This window comes from Palaemon carinicauda, chromosome 2, assembly GCF_036898095.1.
Source record: "Palaemon carinicauda isolate YSFRI2023 chromosome 2, ASM3689809v2, whole genome shotgun sequence".
NCBI lineage: Eukaryota > Metazoa > Arthropoda > Malacostraca > Decapoda > Palaemonidae > Palaemon > Palaemon carinicauda.
The window spans coordinates 54310832-54333857 of record NC_090726.1 but is presented as its reverse complement, the minus strand read 5'-3'; the positions used below and the strand labels follow the sequence as shown (position 1 = coordinate 54333857).

The following is a 23026-nucleotide window of genomic DNA, read 5'->3' as shown; positions in this document are numbered from 1 at the left end:
GATAGTTTTATTTCAGCTGTGACCAGATTGTGAATGATCTTTTTAATCAGGCAGTTGAATCGGTGGAACTTCAAAAGTCCCAACTTGCAGCAAATGTTTTAATGTTGAAGAGACTGACAAGTCTGTCTTCATAGTTTACACAGTATGACATATCTATTTCAACGAAGTTACTGATCAAGATATTTTATATTCTTTATTCATTACTTTTCACATAATTAATTTCCTTATTTCTTTTCCTAACTGCACTATTTTTCCAGTTGGAGCCCTTGGGCATATACCATCCAGCTTTTCCAACTAGGGTTGTAGCTTGGCAAGTAGTAGTAGTAGTAGTAGTAGTAGTAGTAGTAGTAGTAGTAGTAGTAGTAATAAAAATAATAATACAAGTAGCCTGGTTAATCTACATAATATACCATACTAATACTTGTCAATTGGAAAGAAGTCACTCGAAGTAGACATAACACCGATTTTGTTATCTTCCTGAAACAAATTAAACAGCTTGAATTTCAGCCAGCTCCTCATAATAATTTATAAAATCTTGAGCAATAACATCATGACTGGCAGCTGATATGTTGAATTACTCAACATTTGGATACTATGACTAAACAGTTGTAGTGCTTCAGCATTCAAAGTAAGACTCTAAACCAGATAATATTCTAGTCTCTCTGTTTACCTTTTCTTTTTCACCAACCTTGCCTAATCTTACATCAAACCATATTTCATTAAGAGGACATGCATTGATAAGAGAACCCAATAATGCTCAATAAAATATCAAATTCTCAGTAATTTGTATTTTTCCTAGCATACTTACCACGGACTACTCTCTCAAGAGTTACTCTTTAGTTTAAACTCCATCCTAGGCGAGAAACATCAAAGCCTCAGTCCAGTAACATGCCTCAAGGTATGTTCCCTGCGCAAAGCGACCTTCCATTGTCTTTGACCCACAATGCACCAAGAAGAAGGCCGTGTCAGGCCTGGTAAGGACAGGAAAAAGATCGCCCTTCGTACTCGATCCAGGTGCCATGGTTGTCTAAGTACCAGCTACTTCCAAGAACCAGCGGGGTAGGTAGGATGGGACATACCTTCGAGAATAGTCCGTGGTAAGTATGCTAGGAAAAATACAAATTACTGAGAATTTGATATTTGTTCTGATGCATTGTAACCACGGACTACTCTCTCAGGAGACTTACGCCTAGGAGGTGGGAACTGAAACGAGGAAGGGGCAGAAGACAAGGTGATATGGAAGGCCTGTTGGGGAAAAAACTTCAAGAAACCTGCAATAACACTCACCCAAGTTGGGGGATGTCCATCGGAGTAGAACTGTCATATGTGCCATGTAGCAGGAGAGGGGGTATGGAACTCACTGCATCTCCCACCCCGGATGTTAACATTGTGTGCAAGTCGTGGCATTAAATCCTCTGTTATGCCACCACAATGGGGCCGAGTCTGTACTCATCGTGAGACACTAAGGAGCAGTCTTTCAGGTAATGGGAAATGAAGGTGTTCTGTCTCTTCCACACACCTGCTATAAGAACCTGTGCCACTGACCGAAATATACTTTGAAAAGGCCATGGATGTACTGATGGACCTGATATCATGGGGCCTGGCAGACGAGGGCGCCGACCTGCCCTTCGCTACATACGCCCTTCGAATTACCTCGTCGAGCCAGTAGGAAAGCGTATTCTTCGAAATCGTCTTCCTCACTTTGCCCGTGGAGATAAACAGGTGTTTCGTGGCGGGCTTCATGGACATCGATGCCAGGTACTTTCAGAGAGCCCTAACCGGACACAACAGAAGGTCATCCGAGTCATCTGACTTAGGGATGACTGGGATCACCACCTCCGAGAACCTCGGATCTGAGACAGCTGGGTTCTGGGTCTTGGCTACGAAGGAGGGCACAAAGGTTATGATTGCCTCCTTCCAGCCAATGGAATGACTAACGTTGGCTGCCAGCCCGTGCAATTCGCCCACGCATTTGGAAGAGGCCAGGGCGAGGAGGAATACAGTCTTCAGGGTCAATTATCTGCCAGGGCCTGCCGCAAGGGCTCAAACGGTGGTTTCTTAAGGGAGTCCTAGACCAAGAGGACATCCCACTCAACTCAGGAGCCTTCAAGGAGCGAGGAGGGCAGGACTGCTCAAAACTTTTGATAAGCATGGACAGTTGCCTGGAACCACCCAGGTCTGTTCCTTTCAACCACGCGATCTGTCCCAAGGCAGCTCTGACCCCTTTGATGGATGGCACCGACATGTTCCTATCTAGGCGTAGGTGAACCAATTAATCTGCTATTGTCGGGATGGAGGCTCCTATGGGCTTACGGTCGTTCTTCCGGCACCACTTGTAGAACTCTAACCATTTAGCTTGGTATATGGACCTCAAGGAGGAGCGGAGGCAGCCTGTCATCTGGGAGGCCACCCTTGGGGAGAATCCTTCCTCGTCAGGAGGCGCTTAATAACCTCCACGCGTGAAGGGATAGGTTTCCGAGCCCCCCGTGAAACTTCAGAAAGTGAGGCTGCCTGAGACCTCTGATGGGAACGGGCCATGGCTGGGCCACTGCTAGGTCTCGTAGGTCGGGGAACCACTTCTTTTCCGGCCACCAGGGGACGATTAGAGTCATCTGAGCCTCCTTGGAGGTCGTTAGTCTGTTTAGGGTCTGCCACAGGAGCACGAATGGAGGGAGTGTGTAAGCATCCAGGCCGTCCAACGGATGTTGAAAGGCGTCTTCCATGACTGCTGTTGGATCCGGGACTGGGGAACAAAACACTGGTAGTTTGGGGTTCAGCCTGGTTGCACTGAGGTCCAGGGAGGGAGATCCCCACCTTGCTATGACATTCCTTGCTACTTCTGGATGGAGGGATCACTCGGTGCCTAGGACTTGGCCTTCCCTGCTCAAGCCATCCGCCACCACGTTTCTTTTTCCCGGAATGAATCTCACCGTCAGGGTAGTCCCATTTCCCTCGGCCTAGGTTAGAATATCCTCCGTCAGGTCTTGCAGGAGACGGGACCTCAGACCGCCCTGTTTCTTGATATAGGCGACCACCGTGGAGTTGTCCGACATTAGGGAGATTTTTCTGCCGGTGACTTCGTCAGCCAGGGACAGTAGGCCCTCTGCGCTGCTAGGAGTTCTAGCTCGTTTATGTGGAAGGTCTTCTCCTCGCTCCACAGATCCGATACAAAATTGTCCGGCAGGTGGGCTTCCCAGCACTCCTTGGACGCTTCCGTGAATAGTAGTACTTTCGGAGGAGAGTCCAGGAGGGATACCCCCGCCAATGTATTCTTCTTGTCCAGCCACCACTGGAGAGCCTCCCTGGTCTGAGGAGCTAACAATCTTTTCATGTTCCACTGGACTGGGCGTAGTTGTATCCTGCCCAGAGGGACCAGCTTTTCCAAGGACACCAGGTGCCCCACAAGCCTCTGCCACTGACGAAGGTTGGCCGTTTCCCCCCTGAGGAACGGCTGACTGACTTCTTCCAGGGGTTCGAGCCTCTCTGACTTGGGGGAGTCCTTGGCCTGGACAGAACATAAATCCATTCCCCGGTACACTGTCCTCGTGGAGGGAGATAGTTCGGACTTCTCCCAGTTCACAACATTCCCCAACTCTGCATAATTCCACCAACTCGTCCCTCTGCTTGATGAGGTTGTCCTTCGATCCCATGAGAAGGAGCCAGTCGTCTAGGTACCTCAAGAGCCTGATACCCATCTCGTGGGACCAACGCGACACCAGGGTAAAGATCTTCGTCAACACTTGGGGGGGTTGCGGAGAGACTGAAGCAGAGGGTGCAGAACTGGAAAACCTCTTCTCCCCACTTGAACTTGAGGAACTTCCTGCTGGAGGGGTGTACTGGGATCTGGAAATAAGCGTCCTTTAGATCTATGGACAACATGAAGTCGCCCTGTCTGATAGCAGCCAGGACAATGCGAGCGGTTTCCATCTTGAAAGGCGTCTTCCTGATGAATTTGTTGCGGGAGGAAAGGTCTATCACCGGTCTCCAACCTCCTGTGGCTTTCTCCACCAGGAAGAGCCGACTGAAGAACCTCAGTTCTTGTAGGGGTGTTCATTGGACAGCGCCTTTCTGTAGTAATTCGCAGACCTCCTCTCCTAAGGGCGATCTCCTGGCCTCGTCCTTGGGAGTAGTAGCCTGGGCCTGTGAGCCGGTTATTAACGGGGGTAGGTCGTCCTCGAAGGGCAATCTGTACCTATCGCGAAGAACTTGAATAGTCCATGGGTCCGCGCCTTCAAGGGAGCATGGAAGAGGGGGGCCTCTCTTCCTACTTCCTCCTAGGGAACCTGTTACTGCGTGGTCGTCGGTTCTGTCCGAACCCCTACCGACCGTTAGGAGGGGTGCTTCTGCCTGGGGCAGAGGAGGGCTGCGGGTGCCCGGACCAGCCTGGAGCGGCGGGAGCCTGTGGAGAGGGAGGAGGAGGCCTGGTGACTGCTGTAGGAGGCCTTGGCCTGGGAGCCTCCATATTTCCATGACTATGATGTCTGGAGGAGGAGCTGGAGGCACTGTGGAGAACGGCATCCCTGTTGTCCCTCCTCTACTTATCGAGGGCTTCTTCTATCAACCTGTCATCAAACAGTGCTCATGTGAAAACGGCGAGTTTTGCAGGTTCCTTATTTCTCTCAAGGGGAGCCTCCTCGGCATCCTGTGAAGAACTGTGTCACTCTTACGAAGGACGATGTTGGAAGCGGCTACCAGGGACTGTTCTGCTAAGGAGGAGTTGGCCCTCCCTCCTGACACTTCTAGTTCCATAAACTGTTCCTTGACCTGATCCAACTAACCTGGCTGTTGCAGAGCCAAGGAACCCATGGCATTGGACCACAGGTCCAACCCCGAGATGACAGAGAATGAAAATCACAGTACTGACTCGAGGGCGACAATCTCCTGGATATAAAAGGCCACAGAACCCCCTATACTCTTATCCTCCGATAATCCTGGGGACAGGGATGCCAAGTTCCCCTCCACGGGTCTGGTCGTCTGCGGGAAATCCTCTGGGGCGTAGAATCTTCGATGCTTTACCCTTGGGTAAGGCAGCAACTTCATTGACCCCGAGGCCTTCAGCGAATTCTTGGGGTCGGCGACGGCCGCACTAATCTTCCCCAGCTTTATACCCAGTGATGTGGCTAAGGGGAGAGACACAGGGGGACGAGCTTCTAGAAGGATGCCAAACTGCTCCTCCAACAAAGAAACTTCCCTTGGAGGAACAACAGGGGCTGGCTCCGGCAGGTTATCGAGGTGCCTGATGAGCGCCAACACCCTGGAGAAGGAGGAGGAGTCTTCCACCAGGGTCCTCTTCTGACAGACCTTCCGATGACTGGTGGGCATCGTCTCCGAAGAGCCTGCCCTCTCGAGGTCCTGTCCACGAAGGGGAGGCTGAGCCCTGGGAGGCACCTTGATGAGGCATGATGGTCTAGGGGACCTCTATAACCTTGGGAGCCCCTTCAAGAATCTGATGAATGGCGACAGCCTGCCGCATCCTCCAGCCTTCTCTTCTTGGGGTCGGGGTCCACCACGACCGATGCAGGAGGGGGAGAACCAGTAAGGGTCCTCGAAGAGTGTGTCCCCCGCCCATTCTCTTCTTCTCTCCCTCGCCTATGGTCCTACGAGGGAGGATGGGATGACGATGGGGGCCTCCCGAAAGGTTCGCTCCTCCCATGGCGGCAAAGGATCCTTCATAGGGGATCTGAATGGGGTCCTTGGAGTGCCTCCCCAGTGTTCCTGATCCCAAGGGAAAGGATCCGAGAACAGGTCTCCCCGATGCAGGTGAGGGGCGGCAGGCGCCGGTTTGGCGGAGACGGTGGGCGCGGGGTTTGCGGGGGCAGGCCAAGGTGGCGGTGCAGCGGAGCGACCCGATGAGGAGGCCTGTGAGGCAGCTCCAATAGATGGCGCTGGCGGCTAAGGGGGCGCCCGGTCTCCCTGAGACTGCCATGAGGTAGGGGGAGGCTGTGCGCACGTGTGGGCCGGCCAAGATGGCAGCTCTGGCGGGCGGTCGGAGCGCACCGCGTGTGAGACACGTGGGGCGGTCAACTTGCTCATCCTGTCGAGCTTCTCCTCCAATCTCTTGAGAAGGGATATGAGCGCCGAATTCACTGAAGGGGGTGGTAGGGTGGGAGCCGATAACAACGGGGGAGTCCGGTCGAATTGGCGTAGTCCCTTCTCCCTCGTTGGTTTGTTGTAGCGATGGTGACATCGACGGAAGAGAAAGAATTACAGAAGAAAAGCTCGACGAAGGTCTCGAACCACTGTCTTTCTTCGAGGAAGAACGTTCCTTTTTTGCTTTCTTTTTCTTCTTCGTGGCCAGAAGAGCCCATTGGGTTTCAGACCACTCGATACATTCACTACACGTATCGATCTGAGTACAGTACAGGGACGACCATGACATGAGGTACACAATGAATGGGGATCAATTTCCAAATGTGAAAGGAAAGCCGAACATGCTTTCCCATTAACACGAGGACAACGACGTTGGACACGAGTGTTATCCATCTCAACACAAACACTTTGCACACACAATAAGATGAAAACGCAAACGCACGTCACAGTTTAAGTCGCGAGCGAAAACTTTAGGTCTTTACTGGGCAACGACCAGAGTACGAACGGTGACCTTTGCCCTGTCCTTACCAGGCCTGACACGGCCTTCTTCTTGGTGCATCGTGGGTCAAAGACAATGGAAAGTCTCTTTGCACAGGGAACATACTTTGGGGCATGTTACCGGCCTGAGGCTTTGATGTCTCTCGCCTGGGATGGAGTCCTGGTTGGGGAAATATTTTCTGGTCGCAAGTTTAAACTAAAGAGTAACTCATGAGAGAGTAGTCTGTGGTTACAATGCATCGGAACAAATAAGTCCTTTACTTATGTAAACCTAATTCTTTAAAATCTAAGTACTACCTGTTTACACACTCAAAATTAATTTATAAATGGAGTGTAGAGTATATATAATTTACATTTGTCATTTCAAACTCATTTGAAGAGTCTTCAATGAATTAAGTTTTTAGTTGTCATAAAACCTCGAAAACCGGCACAAGGCCGTATATCTTCATTTACTGCGATTGTCATCGATAATATAATTTTTTAACTTATCAGAATATTGGAATGAATTTTATTTATGACTTTTGGCAAGAAGGCATATCACTAGGGCCTGGAAAGCCATTTAGCACTGGTTTTCAGAAACCCCTGCAGTTGCAGTATGAAGGAAAAATTAAGTTGGACAGCAAATTGGAAGAAAGTAAATTCATAATTTTTCAGACAGTATCCCTATATGACAAAATTTCATGCTCATAAGTTATCCTATATTGTACATTAAAAGTTTACACAAATTTAAGCTGATAACCTTTCTAGTTACTATACATGCATCTAGATACTATATGTTTTAATCTCTACGTCAGCTTTACTTTTACAGGGAATTCACTTCTCTCTATATATGGTGCACTTTCTACCTTGACATCAAGCAGACCTGAGTCTAAACCTATCACCCTCTTCCATGTGTACTTTGGCTTTCCTACATATATCGAAAGTTTTAATTACCTTTATACTTTTTCTGACTAACTGTTCCTAATCCCTTCTCTTTTTCTTCCATTTTGCACCAAATCTCTTCACAGGCCATGAATCCTGAAAGTTTTCCCCAAGTCTTGCCTTTTTCAAACATCCACTTGTTTCATCAGTAACAAAGTTTCCACTAAACAGAGTAACAAAGGCTTTAATGTATATATCCAGACTCTCTTTTTGCTACTAATGGGATATTTGCAAAGTACTAGTAATTTAGCTATATAGATCCATTTCATTCAGACTGGCATTACTTTCTTTCTTCCAACCATTTCAATCCTTGCCTCGCCTCAGTCCAGGGTATCCGAAAGTTAACATTTTTTTTTTTTTAAAGACCTACAAATTCACGTGGAATTGATTCGCCACATCATCTTATCCCAACTGTATATTCTTTTTTATTATGGTCAATATACTGTATAGACTCGAGTAACAGCCGATCTTGAGTATTGTGCGACCCCCAAAATTTTTATCCATAAAATATGATTTTACCATATATCTCATGAATCATGCAAGTTACTTGTTGAGCAACCAAATTACAACAGACTACCTTTTATACTCCACTTCTTTATCCCATCTTTTACTTCAATTGGTTAGAAAATTAAAAGATACGGATAAAAGCATGGGAAGTAACATTATAATCATAAGCGTAAACTCATAGCGCCACAATAACTCCCCACACAAAAAAAAGACAGTTATTTTGTTTTGAACAATCAAATCAGCTAGCAGTTGTTTTGCTTGCATATTGATCATGGTACAATAGTAAACAAAGTAGAATAAGACTAACATTTTTACATTATACCCTTGTTCACTAAGGAGAAAAGATCAAGAAAATACTGCCATATATAAACTAACAACTGTAAATGAAGGCAAGAAAACAGACAATATTCATGGCCGCTATTCTATTTGGAATCGGGGAAAGCTGGGTCCGAAACTGAAGGAAACAAAAGGAAACTTTAGTGGGAACCTAAGAGTTTGCAAATCGAGGGATTAAATGTAAATGTCGAATTTCGAAGATAAAGTTACATTATGTCTGAAAACAAAGAATATAGTTTTGGTATAACACGATATAAATAATTTCGTAAGCTTTATAATCAAGCACCCCAGGGCTAAAAAAAGGAAAATACAAATTAATATGCACAGGCAATATGAATGAAACTCCAGTTAACTTCTATATTTGATTCAACTCTAAAGTAAATAAAATATGAGAGAAGTATTTCAAATAAAACTATTGATATTAGTTTGCTAATTGAAAGATGATAGATCAAGTAATAATTTTTTCTTTTAGGAAATATGAAATATCCTTCGGTAGATTGCCTTGATCAGCTGATTTGGGAAGCGCAGAGGAGTGTCGATCGACTTATAAACAGTGGAAAAGATTATATAAACGTAAACAATGGAGAAGATAATTCGCTATGATTTTATTCATAAATACGATACTAAAATATTGATATTACATGCATTATTATTGGATACAGTCAAGTATACTGTAACATCAGTTTAATCAAAATCCAGTTTATTTCAAATATAGCTGTATGTTTTGACCACAGTAAATGGATATACAGTTTGAACAGCGACATAGGCTAGTCCAAGAGTGCATATGCTAATATTATATCTTATGTATGATGCGACCCTATTGAATTTAGCTTCAAAATTAGTCTTCAAAACGTGCATGTTACGCGAGTATATACGGTATACCCCTTACTCCATGTGTATTTTGCAATCCTGAATGCCCTATGATATGAAGAGTTATATTCAGGACACAGTCCCTAAAGCTCACCTCCACAACTTTTGCATAGTAACCACTGGGTCTCTTTCCTGACTCTAACTTTGTTTTACTTACATTGTTGTGAGCACACCTAGTAAAATTAAACACTGAATTATATAAAAACCTTGTTTCAATCTAAATTATAATCTTTTGTTAGTAGTAAAGGAATAATGCCTCAAATGCATGCTGTGGCAAAAACAATAATAGTGGTAATGAAATTGTTTCTGCACACTAAGAAAGAATTTCAGAATTCCATCGCTCATCTTTACAGATTAGTACTAATCTTTTACATACGCTACAATATCATTCCTTACCTTAGTTCTTTCAGGATATAATCTAAGTTACAGTCCTTCAGAGAACTTCACATGACTTTAAATGTGCTACATAAACTGTAAAAGTCATAAAATAAAGCCAAATCATATATACAATGGTAAGATTACACTGAGGTTATGTAATTTGAATTTTCAGTCTTGATTTACTACTCAAAAGATGAAAAGTGGCAGTAAGAAAAGAAACTTACTTTGGTGAACTAAGCTTCAGTGGTCTACAAAGTATTCTATGCCCATATGTACTCTTAGATAGAACAAAGACCTTCAGTTAACAAAAGCTTTACTATTGTGTCCCACATAGCCAACTGATTTCTTTCTATTTATAATAAATGACACCACAAAAGCAAGATAAATACACTATATAAATGAAAGATCGGAGATTTAATGTTGAATGTTTTAAATTTCTACCTTCAAGAAATATCTAGAGATATAAGAATGTGAAGCAACTGCAGTGGTGTATTTCTGAAATACTGTACCGTACTGCTTTTGGATAAAAATTCACGCCACTTCAATCTAGTTCTTCCCATAGAATGCAGATTAATGTTCAGTTTCAACAATCTGGTAAAATCACTATTAATTTGTCTTCAAGAGGGTTAATAATAAATGCAAATCCTCTTACATTAAAGGTGACTTGACTAAAATTATCATAATATATTAGCTACATTGTATCTTATCCAGTGCAAGGCATTCATTAAACAAAATATAATTAGTAATATTACATCTAAATAACATTGTCATTTCAAGTTTAAGAAACCAACTGCTTCTATAATATACTTTATCAACAAAATTACTGTGATTTATACTAAACCATTGGCCCTCTTACCAAGGACAATAATACAGTACTGCATTATCATAGGTACAGTACAATGAAAATGTCTTTTGCATTCAGAAGTGTGAATTACTTGTGTATGAATATTGATTTAAGAAAGGATTTACTTTCAAATACCAAATAAAGTACTGTAATAAATTTTTAGCACTATAAAAGAAGTTTTTTCTACAAGTAATTTTATTGAATTTGAAAATTTTCTCATACCTTGAATTTTCAATTTTTCTTATAAAATATCTAGTGCTGTAATAAAACAAGCAGCGAAGATATAATCATTTCTCCTATTTCTACAAAGTTCAAACCATGCTTTCTGAACATTTATTCATATTGTGTAATAAAACAATAGTAAAATTTACAAAATGTGACACAAAAATTCTACTTGCATGAGCTGATTAGAAAAGCTGGAGTTTTCCGAAGTGCTACTCCTTTATGAAATACATGGGTAAATGATGTCCTGTAACTAGGTCAATATTGCAACTACCTAATGAAAGACAAAATTGCTTTGAAAACTACAATATAGTGCATAAAAGCAAGCAAACACCATGTGGCATATGAAGTACCAAAAACCCCTCCACAGCAATAAGTAATAAGACCAGTTAACATTTGATCATTTACCCTGGTTGAGTGATGGAAGCATGTCAGCTGATGTACTACCTGTCATGACTCCAGCAGAAGGCCCCCTCACCACTCCCGCATAGCTGCTTCCCGTCGTGTTCACTGCCAGGGACCATAGAGGTCAGTACCAAGGATAAGCGGGCATACAAGTAATCCTCAAATGTGACTGGCCTTTCTAGCTACTTTCTTAGAAACTCAGGTTAATTCCAAATGTTACACAGAACTATTTGTTTTGTATTTGCCTAGACACATTATGAGCTATGCTGAAAAAAATACTAATCAAACTGACTACTAAAATAATAAATATAATGAAGAATGGATACATATACACAAATTTAAAATTATGGAATTGAAAGCTATTGAGAAACTATGAAAAATAATATGAACCCCTATAATACTTTACTTTTCAAAAATCAAATACTATATCCTTAGTATTCAAATGCATACAACAACCAGATAAAATTTTACTAGTGAACATTAAACTATGTGGATTTGGGTTAGGTAACAGGGATTTTTAGAAAGTTTCACTGAGGGCTTTGTTGATACTTTTTGATAAGGAGACAAAGCTCTATGATGAAGCAAAACATTTTAACTAATAACTTGAAATGTTGCATGGATTAGTACAATAATATACACATAGATAACAAACTTTCAACATTCTTGATTTCATTAGAGGTTTGATTTCCTTATATATGTATATTATCTACAATTCAAATGTTAAAACAGTGAAAATCAAATATGATTCGGATCCAATGCTTAATGTAAATATTACTCAATAGAAAAATTATGGCTTCATAGGTACTGTACTTGTGTACTTTACTAAATCCCATATCACCAGTCCTAAGATAAGACACGAAACAGTGAATCCTAATTAGGAACACGCAAACAACTATTCTTAACAAGAAAACCATTTTTCACTTACTACTAGTAATCATTTAACAAGACCAAGTGTGGAGCCTAAAAGGCTAACCCAATGGAAAGGAGAGGGAATATGGTACAATAATTCATGCTGAAGTACAAGTTTAGTATGTATGGAACATAAAACTGTTAAAAACATGGATTTTGAAATATTGGGGAGCTAAGTAAAAACAAAACAACCAACTATAGTATATCCATAGAACAAAAATGCTTTACTGTGGGTTTCATACAATAATAAAAAAATATTAATAACGATATTTCTATAACTCCTTATAACTCGACTGTTGAAGTGCGTCTGACATGATCTGCTGTGTATAATGATAAATGACGGAACACTTCACCATGTTAAAAAATATGAGCTAAAAATAAAATAAAAATGTGAAATTGAAGTAAAAATTTGGGAATTAGTTATTTGTCAGAATGTCAGGTTATGGTCATTGAATTCTGGCATCGTTGAAATACTGCTAGATATATTTTAGTGCATTCAGTGTTATAAAGGCATTCTTCATGATGTTAGGATATGAGCCAAATGAAAAAATATGAAATCATGCAAGGTAAGGGTAATCAGAGTTTGGCGTAGTTTAAGTGCTCTTGTCAAGGATGCATGTGTATTAAGTTTAATGAACACCTTTTACAATGTTCAAGAAAACATGCTACATCCAATACAGTATCAAGAAATGTAAAGCAATGTTATCAAATGTATGGCTGAAATTCTCAGTGGTGCAAAAATATTGGTAATTTATCTCAGCTGAATAACTATGGCCCGGTTAGTTGAATGCTACTAACTAGTATTACTGTATACCTAAAATCACTGATGTCGAAAGAAACTGTAACTATACTTTAAAAAAATCATATCCCTATTAAACACATAACACAATATACTGTATATATATATATATATATATATATATATATATATATATATATATATATATATATATATATATTATGCTGTACATATATCATATATAAGGGATTTTGACAAAGGAAAAATCTATTTCTGGGCGAGGGACCGATGTCCCTCCGTGAAATGCTCCTTATAGCACCATTTCTAAGGTATAAATACTGCTAAATATACCAGAGAAAAAAGTTGCATGGAATGCCAGGAATATACCCAGCTTGCTCACCCTTATAGGGTGTCGGTATCGTAACTGGGGTGTGTTAAAACTATCAGAGGTCCCTTACCAATTAGTCTTCTCCTTCCTCAACATCCCCCGTTACTGCGAGGTGCCGTTCTACATCCGACTACTGCCCGCTACTACGGCTACTGCCCCCCCCCCCCACCACTACCACTACCCACGCTTCTTCCATCATTCCTACTAGCACCCCAAGCTTGGGAAAGACTAGGGTGAGGAAAAAGGGGTGGGTTCACTGGGCGGCACAGGTCCCTCGCCCAGAAATAGATTTTTCCCTCGTCAAAATCCCTTTTCTGGCCTCAACCTGTGTTGCTCCATGAAATGGTAACAGAGAATTGGTCCCATAAGCTTGGAAATCCACAAAGTTAAGGAACTGAATTAAAATTAGAATAATTTAATCAAGAGTTTTACTAATAAACCTTAATATACCAATCTCTTAAATTACAATACCAGGTCAGAGACCCCAAAACTTATTGGTAAAAATAGAGAAAAACTTCCAATAAACAAAGAACATGAGATGTCTAAATATAATATAAAGGACATTAGTAATATATAAACATCACAAACATGGGTTAAAGTGCAATCTAAATGAAGGTCAAGGTTAAGATAGGGGGAATAGGCAAGGCAGGTGTCGCCCTGCTCCTTATTAGGAGACAAGGCATTAAGAGGAAAAAATATATATGAAGATAGGACCCTGTTATAATGGTTCTGTTATATCCGGAGGAACCACGTTCCCTGCTGCCACTGTTGCAAATTTTAGGGCTTCCAAGGATTCTAAATAGTGGCGTTTGAATACTGCTGGTGATTTCCAGCCTGAATATCTTTATAATTCTTCAAAATTCATGTGATGAAAATAACTGACTGATGTTGCTACTGCTCGGATATCATGGGCATGTGGGATTGATTCCGGGTTGGCTTGTTTAATAAAATAAAGAATCTGTTGTCTGATTCCTTTCAGGGAACTGGTTCCTCCATTCTCTCTAATAAACAAAGGGCCTGAAGACTTTTTAGAAGTTCTATTCAAATAGGCTTTCAGAGTGTTAACTGGGCACAGAGATAGATCCTGTGGAAGTGGGACAATCTTCCACGGGGATCATCTATTCTGTGGATCCTCATTCTTTGCTAAGAATTTTCTATCTGGAGAGATTAATATTTCACCAGAAGAAAGAAAGTCAATATGATTTGGTTCTCTAGATAATACTGAGAGTTCAGATATTCTGGCTCCTGAGGCTAAACTTATTAAAAATAACGTCTTCCTAAGAAGCGTTATATAAGTGCATGAGTCATTATCAGTGTCAGAAGCTAGTTTAAGGACATCATTTAAAAACCAGGAAACTGTGTGAGGATGAGTTACTGGTTTTAGTCTAGCACAGGCTCTCGGAATAGACGAAAAATACGAATCTGTAAGATTAATATTGAACCAAACTGAAATATTTTCCTTAAAGCAGATTTAATTGTAGTAATAGTATTAGCGGCTAGGCCTCCTTCAAACAAAGTTCTGAAAAAGGTAACTGCCAGATTCGTAGTCATTGTCCGAACCTCTAAGTCTTTCAGAAATTTGGCTAGCTTCCTTACAGCAGAATCACATTGCCGAAGGGTAGATTCCCTTTTGTCTGACTCTAGGAACAATGTGTTAAGAGGGTCAATCTCAGCATCTTTTGTGCTGCAAATTTCATATAGTCCATAAAGTTAGGGCACTCTGAATTCTTCAGGAAGCTGACACACTGTGAGTTTGTACTATCTGTGTTAACTTTGGTTTGGGAATCCGGCGAGGGCGGAGTCCTAATTCCACCAAGAGAGGAAACCAGATGCTTTTGGGCCAATTGGGGGCTACGAGGGCAATCTGTCCTTTGAAAGTCCTAAGCTTGTCCAGGACTTTCATTAGCATGTTTATAGGTGGAAACAGGTAAATCCTCCGCCAGTTGTTCCAATCTATGGACATGGTGTCTATGGCATAAGCCAGAGGGTCCAGGTTGGGGGCTACATATCATTGTAGCTTGTGGTTGGATTCCGTGGCAAATAAATCTACTTGGAGATCCGGAACTTGTTGGCAGATCCAATTGAATGACTTTTTGTCTAAGGACCATTCCAACTCCAGCGGAGTTGTCCTTGACAGTGCATCCGCGACCACATTTCTTACTCCCGCCAGGTGAACAGCTGACAGGTGCCAATGGTTCCTTGTTGCCATTGAAAAGATAGCTATCATCGCCTGATTTATGTGACTTGATTTGGAACCTTCCCTGTTTATGCAGTGGACTATCACTTGGTTGTCTAGTATTAGTCTGATATGTTGTTTCTTTGACGGGGAAAGTGTTTTTAGAGTCAGGAACACAGCCATGGCTTCTAGGATATTGATGTGTAGTTGACGGAATGTCACTGACCACAACCCTTGGACTTTTTCGTATTGGGAGTAGCCTCCCCAACCGCTTAGGGAGGCATCTGTATGGATTACCACTGCTGGCGGTGGGAATCGTAAAGGTACTGATTTTGCTAGGTTTTTTACCTTCGTCCATGGATGAAGTCTTTTCCTTAGTATTGGTGGCATCCGAGAAATTTTGTCTCAATTTTTCCCGTTTGCTTTGGACTGCCAAACTCGATTGATGTCTTTCAGTTTGGCTTTCGGTAATGTGTCTGTTACTGAGGCAAACTGGAGTAAGCCTAGGATTCTTTCTTGGTTTCTCCGGGACGTTAGTTTGTCCTTGAGAAAACCTTTTGTGTTTCTTGCTATCTCCTTCCTCTTCTTTGGTGGAATCGACAGCTTGTGTGTGGTCAGGTTCCATTGTAGACCTAACCACTGGAAGCACGTTGCTGGAGTAAGACGGGATTTTTTGAAATTTATTTGGAATCCTAAGTATTCCAGAAATTTTATCACTTTGTCCGTCGCCTTGTGGCATTCCTCGACGCTGTTGGCCCAATTAAGCCAATCGTCTAGGTAGGCCACAAACTGTATTCCTTGAGTCCTCAGCTCTTGGACTACTGTCTCCGCCAACTTTGTGAATATCCTGGGCGCTATGTTGAGTCCGAAAGGCATCACTTTGAAGGTGTAAGCCCGTTTGCCTAGCTTGAATCCTAGGAAAGGACGAAAATGCCTTGCTATCGGAACATGATAATAAGCGTCTGTAAGATCTATAGAGGTGGTGATGGCCCCACGGGGAAGTAAGGTCCGCACCTGTGAGACGGTCAGCATATGGAACTTGTCGCATTGAATATATGTATTCAAATGGGACAGATCTAAGATTACTCTTCGTTTGTCTGAGTCTTTCTTTGGCACGCTGAACAAGCGTCCTTGAAATTTTAAGCGTTTTACCTCTTTTATTGCTTTCTTCAGAAGGAGATATTTGGTGTAAAGTGTTAAATCTGAGGTTGGAATCTGATAAAAACTGGTTGGTGGAGGGGGGCCTTTCATCCAACTCCACCCCAGACCTTTCGTTATACATGTGTATATACATTATATACATATATATATATATATATATATATATATATATATATATATATATATGTATATACTGTATATAATATATATATATATATATATATATATATATATATATATATATATATATATATACACACAGTATATACATACATACATACATACATATATATATATATATATATATATATATATTATATATACAGTGTATACATATATATATATATATATATATATATATATATATATATATATGTATGTATACACTGTATATATAATATATATATACATACATACATTATATATATATATATATATATATATATATATATATATATATACAGTATATACATATATATATATAAATATATATATATATATATATATATATATATATATATATATATATAGACATATAGACATATATATATATATATATATATATATATATACAGTTAGCGCGGATCGTATTGTGAACACAGAATATATGCAATAAAAAATCAGAATGCATTGATAAAATAATAAAAAAAAAATAGTTGAATACTTACGCCGTCAATGCTACTTCTTGATGTGGAAGCCCTTGGCCTTGATGACCTGCTTGAGTCGTTTGGGGACAGAATTGGCCAAGTTTTGACAGTGGGAATCAGGAATTTCCTCCCACACCTTACGTATGGCTACGGTCAGCTTGGGTATAGTAGAGGTGTCTTCCTGACGAAGGCGTCCCTTCATGATCCCCCATAGGTTTTCTATGGGGGATATATCTGGTGACTGACCAGGCCAATCCTCTATAAACTCAACTTCGCTGTTTTGGAGCCACTTCTTAACAGCCTTTGAGGTGTGGCAAGGGGCGCCGTCCTGTTGAAGGATCTCACACCCAGTTTTGGCAAAACTCTCCCCTAAATTCTCATTAAGTACCTTGATATAGCGCTGGGAGTTGACAGTCTGGCCCTTAGGGAGTATCACTAAACTCCCTAACCCACCGTACCCAAAGGCACCCCACACCATAAGATATGGAGGGTGCTTAACACTTGTTACCGTCAGGCGGGGATCGCAAGCTGACGCAGTAGGAGACTTCCACACCTTCGTTCCCTTACTTTCACTTATACAGAAAGTTGCCTCATCGGTCCAAAGGAACTTCTGCCATTGAACAAGGTCCCAGTCTTTATGTCCTTTGGCAAATTGGACACGACGGCACCTTTGTTTCGCAGTGACGAGGGGCTTCACGCGCGCTTTCACTTTCGAGTAATTCAAGCGCTTCTGAATGTTCTCTTGAATTGTTCGGATAGAGACGTCGCCGAGAAGTTTGGGGTTATTATTTTTCAGTTCCTTAGCTGTTATAGAAGGAGTAGCGTCCAATTGACGCTTTAACAGCTTTAAAGTCTTCGGGGATATCTTTAGGGCCTTGCCCCCAGCATGTTTGTGAATGGGAACTTTATCACCACCGCCATCCGCACGCCATTTTATCAAGAGTCGCGACACAGTTGCCTCGTTCACTCCCGTCTGCTTCGCTATTTCTCTATTATTCTTTCCCACTTTATGCAATTCGATCACTCTTACAATATTATCATGACTTGTACGATTTCCAGGCATCGGACAAAGGGCAGGGCACACCCAAACACAGCGCAAAATTTCACAAAAAGCGAAAAATAAATGAAGTTACGCGGACAAAAACACTCGCCACGACGTTCATTTACATACTAACGGACTATTCCCCTGCTAGCAGCAGCGTGGGTGGACGACTGAAAGTTGCCAACTAGTCGTTTTCTCTCAGCCGATTTTTTTTTGCCAAATATCATATGGGTCCCAAAAACGCGAATCGTCTTGTGAACTCGAAAAGTTCACAATACGATCCGCGCTGTATATATATATATATATATATATATATATATATATATATATATATATATATATACATATATATATATAGACATATATATATATATATATATATATATATATATATATATATATATATAAAATATTTATATATATATATATACATACTGTATATATACATATATATATATATATATATATATATATATATATATATATATATATATATATATATATATATATACAGTATATATATACATATATATATATACTGTATATATATATACATATATATATACATATATATATATATATATATATATATATATATATATATATATATATATGTATAGATATATGTATACATACATATATATATACTGTATATATATAAATATATATATATATATATATATATATATATATATATATATATAGTTGAACCTTCCAATAGTTTGTTATATCAAAAATGTTTCCCAAAGCACAAAAGAAAAAAAGAAACACATACCAAATTGTATCAGCTACAGGCCTAACATTTATGCGCAACACAGGGGTAACATAAAAACATGCACCACCCGAGATGAACACAATTTTGTTTTTCACCATTGGATGACATAATTAAGGAATGTAATTTAAACAAAAATTAAGTACTAAAATAAAGGAATGTAAATTAAATGAAAATCCCAAATACAAAGATTACATCAAGTAGGAGCCATATCAAATCTAAATGAATGAAGCACTGGAAAACACTAGCGAGTACTGAAAACTACAACTGCTAGTACTCTTCCTACTAATATAATAAAGAAATAAAATGTAAAATAATGTATACAAGAATATACTCTATTTGTAAGTGATTAAATAATTAATGTAAATATTGTATATATCGGTTCATGAGACGAACTTCAGATTGGATGAGGTGAAAATAAAAGCAAATTTTAATTTATCACGTATTTGTAGTACATATAAAACGACTGTTAAACTATGAAACCATCGTTTAGGCCTATATGCTAAGATTTGGTTATGTAAAGATGTTATTACAAAATTTTATTTTACTTAATGTAATCTTAGAAATTGAAAAAACAAAACATGTATTTTCCCTACATATGATAACCAGAAGAGAAACCAGTTTGGTTGTTTATGTTTCACTGCCAATCACAATGAATAAAATACTAATACACTTCAGTAAACTGCATTGAAACTGTTACTAAATACAAGAGGGTTTGAATAAGTTTGGAAATTATATTAGGAATACTTTTTATTTATATGTGCACATATCTTTGACAGTAGTAGCTTGAATAGGCTGACAATGTTTACATTTTCTCAGCTGGGCTTGAATATGTAATTTCCAAACTTAGTCATCTATCTTATATCTAATATTGCACAAATGACATCATTCAAAATATGAGCAAACATTAAAACTAAGAATATGCAACTTCTCAAAACTTTTCCTTATTTTTACCGTACTGTATCAGATTGTAGATGTAAAGATGCAAGATCCTTAAACTTAAATGTTAGCTTTCAAGTCAGCCTTGGATGACTGGTGGGCCAACTAATCATTCTCTCCCTAAAATGTTTAATCTTTTACAGGGTGTCACACTTTTCATTTCAATTTCTTTACTTTTCACTCTTATAATTTTTTTCATCAAATATATTTAAGTGTGTTTATATTTGGGAACAGTTACTTATTATTATTATAATTACTAGCTAAGCTATAACCCAAGTTGGAAAAGCAGGATGCTATAAGCCCAAGGACTCAAACTAGGAACATAGCCCAACGAGGAAAGAAAATAAGTTAACCGACATAATTGTGTGCCTAAGTGTACCCTCAAGCAAGAAAACTCTAGCCCAAGACAGTGGGAAACCACTGTGCAGAGGCTATGGCACTACCCAAGACATTGGAAGACCATGCTACAGAGGCTATGGCAGATCACAAGACTAGAGAACAATGGTTTGATTTTGGAGTGTTCTTCACATAGAAGAGCTGCCTACTATAGCGAAAGTGTCATTTCTACCATTACCCAATGAAAAGTAGCCACTGAACAATTACAGTACAGTACAGTAACCACTTGAGTGAAAAAGAATTTTTCGTTATCCTAGTATTGCCAGGTGTATGAGGTAAGAGGAGAATGTGTAAAGAATAGGCCAGACTACCTAGGGGTATATTTAGACAAAGAAAAAATGAGAATGTGTAAAGAATAGGCCAGACTACCTGGGGGTATATTTAGACAAAAGAAAATGAGAATGTGTATATTTATACAAAGGAAAAATGAGTTTTAACCAGAGAGAGATTCAATGTTGCACTATCTGGCCAGTCAATGGACTCAATAACTCTCTAGTGGCAGTATCTCAATGGGTGGCTGATGGCTTGGTCAACCTACTACCAAACAATATGTCAAACATCATGCTGCCATGTTCAGATGTGCTATGTCTCTCCCTTTCTCTATGTGCTATTATAATCTGTTTATTTGGCAAAATGGAAACATAGGCTCAAGATAGGTAATGATAATATTTAAAGGGAGTTATAACTACTGTATGAGTATTGCACACCAAAGATGTTGGTTGAAGTAGGATGAATTATCAAAATAATTAAGTAATGTAAATCTGCACGCATAGGATACTTCACTTAACAGGGGTTGGTTTAGGAGGAAATGCAATACTATGAACACTGCCACATTAATCCTTTCAATAATGAATTATGAATGAAAACTGTGTAATAATTTTATTTGTTGATTTAATCACCTAAACAGAAGGCTCCTAATTCAGCATGTTAAACCCCCAACACAGACCATAATATTCACTAAAAACTTTCAAAAGCACTTGCACTTCATAGACATTAAAGCCCATTTTTTACCAATACAATATCTAACCAATTCTAGGCCTTACTCTTTTCAAAACAAATAAATTCTTCCATACTCTATATGCACTACTCTAACCCATCCTTTCACGTAATGTTTTTTCTTCCACTTTTCTCCCCATTTCGAACTATCAATTCTTCATAAGCGAAATATAATAAGAAAAATTTAATTTCATTAGCTCCAATCTTTTTTCTTTTATTAATTTTCTCAATTTCATGGTCATTTTCAATGTGTGACATGGATGTATTTAAAAAAAAATGGGGTTAATACTTGCTGGCTTGTATAATTGAGCACTGTATCCCTTTGTATATAGGACAAGGTAAGTACAATCTGGATATGGTGCACTAAAGATTAAGGGAAATCCATGATTATGGGTTTGGACTCACCAGAAAAACAAAAATTATATAAGTACCTTTCCAGTGTCCACTGAAGCTGAAAATAATTTCAAAAAGTCATAGCATCCACCACAATATTATCACAAAGATGGTTAGCAATCATGCTTTTGGATAACACAGCAACCACGAAAGCATAAGGTTCACATCAATGACAAAAGTAGTTAAAAGCTATACAATATGGGTGTTGTGTTACAACTGCAAGCACAAACATTACCTTTGGTTAAATCTGCAGTAAAATAAAAAAATAAAAAAATGAGAACTAAATATTTGAACTGATTAGAATTCACTCAGAAAAAGGATTCTTTATAGAACAAATCACTTTTAAAACGCTGGGAAGAGGAAACAACTACAAAACACCAGTGAAAACTATTACTGTAGATAAAATACAATATCTTAACAGTAACAGTTAAAATAATACCAAATTTTAAAAGAACCTAAAGAAAACCTACCTAAAATACTGAAACTTACATTTACCTACCAAAAATTAATGATTACATCCAATTATAAATGCCATTATATTTTTATTGGAACGAAAATAAAGATTCAAGCATACACATCATCAATTTTAAGACTTCACTCATTTTATTCAAGATTTTGAAATAATGCTTAAAGGTTTCAACACAGCAATTTTTTGCCATGAAATATTTATTGAAAAAGTACTATTTCATTAAAATATTACTTTCAAGTTTATTTTTCAAGGGGGATTGTTGCACTTTATGATGGCATGTAAAAATCCTCAAAATTTCAAAATAAACCATTGGGAATCAAGTTAAAATGGTCAAAAATATTACAAATGTATATCTTGCTAATTTATAAATAACATGAACACTGTCACTACGGCCCTTTTTGGGAAATTTTACTAAACTCAACTTAGCACAAACAATATCAAGAGCTAGGACTCCACAACTATTGCAGAGCTGAAAAATTTCCTATTATATATATACAGTATATATATATATATATATATATATATATATATATATATATATATATATATATATATATATATATATATATCATACTATTTTTATGTGTAAATATTAAAAATAGTTATGTAACTAGAAATTACTAGTCATAACATACATTCAATGGAGGAAAATTTTCCAGAAATAAAAAGCTCCAATAGCTCTCAAAGGGTAAAATATAGATTTTACACAAATACATTGATAAACAAATCAACTTGGTTTATATCTAACTATGTTAAAGATATAAATATATATAATATAAATAGGATGGATAAAAGCCAGCGTAGCATCATACATTCATTTTCCAAATTGTCGAGACTTTGGGCCTCATCATCAGGGCTGTAAAATATACAAATTAAAAAAAGACTCAGTATTAATATTAATATAAATAGAACAACGTAAAAGTTAAAT

At 38.9% G+C, this 23026-nt stretch overlaps 1 protein-coding gene and 1 pseudogene across 1 annotated transcript in view; both read right to left on the bottom strand.

Moving 5' to 3' along the window:
• Window positions 1-23026, bottom strand: part of Atg18a (Autophagy-related 18a) — a 160459-nt gene that overhangs the window by 11596 nt on the left and 125837 nt on the right. The window contains exon 10 of the mRNA XM_068356037.1: window positions 11075-11176. Coding sequence (XP_068212138.1) covers window positions 11075-11176 — 102 coding nt within the window. The remainder of the gene's footprint in view (window positions 1-11074; window positions 11177-23026) is intronic.
• On the bottom strand, window positions 13952-16512 carry LOC137614449 (uncharacterized; annotated as a pseudogene).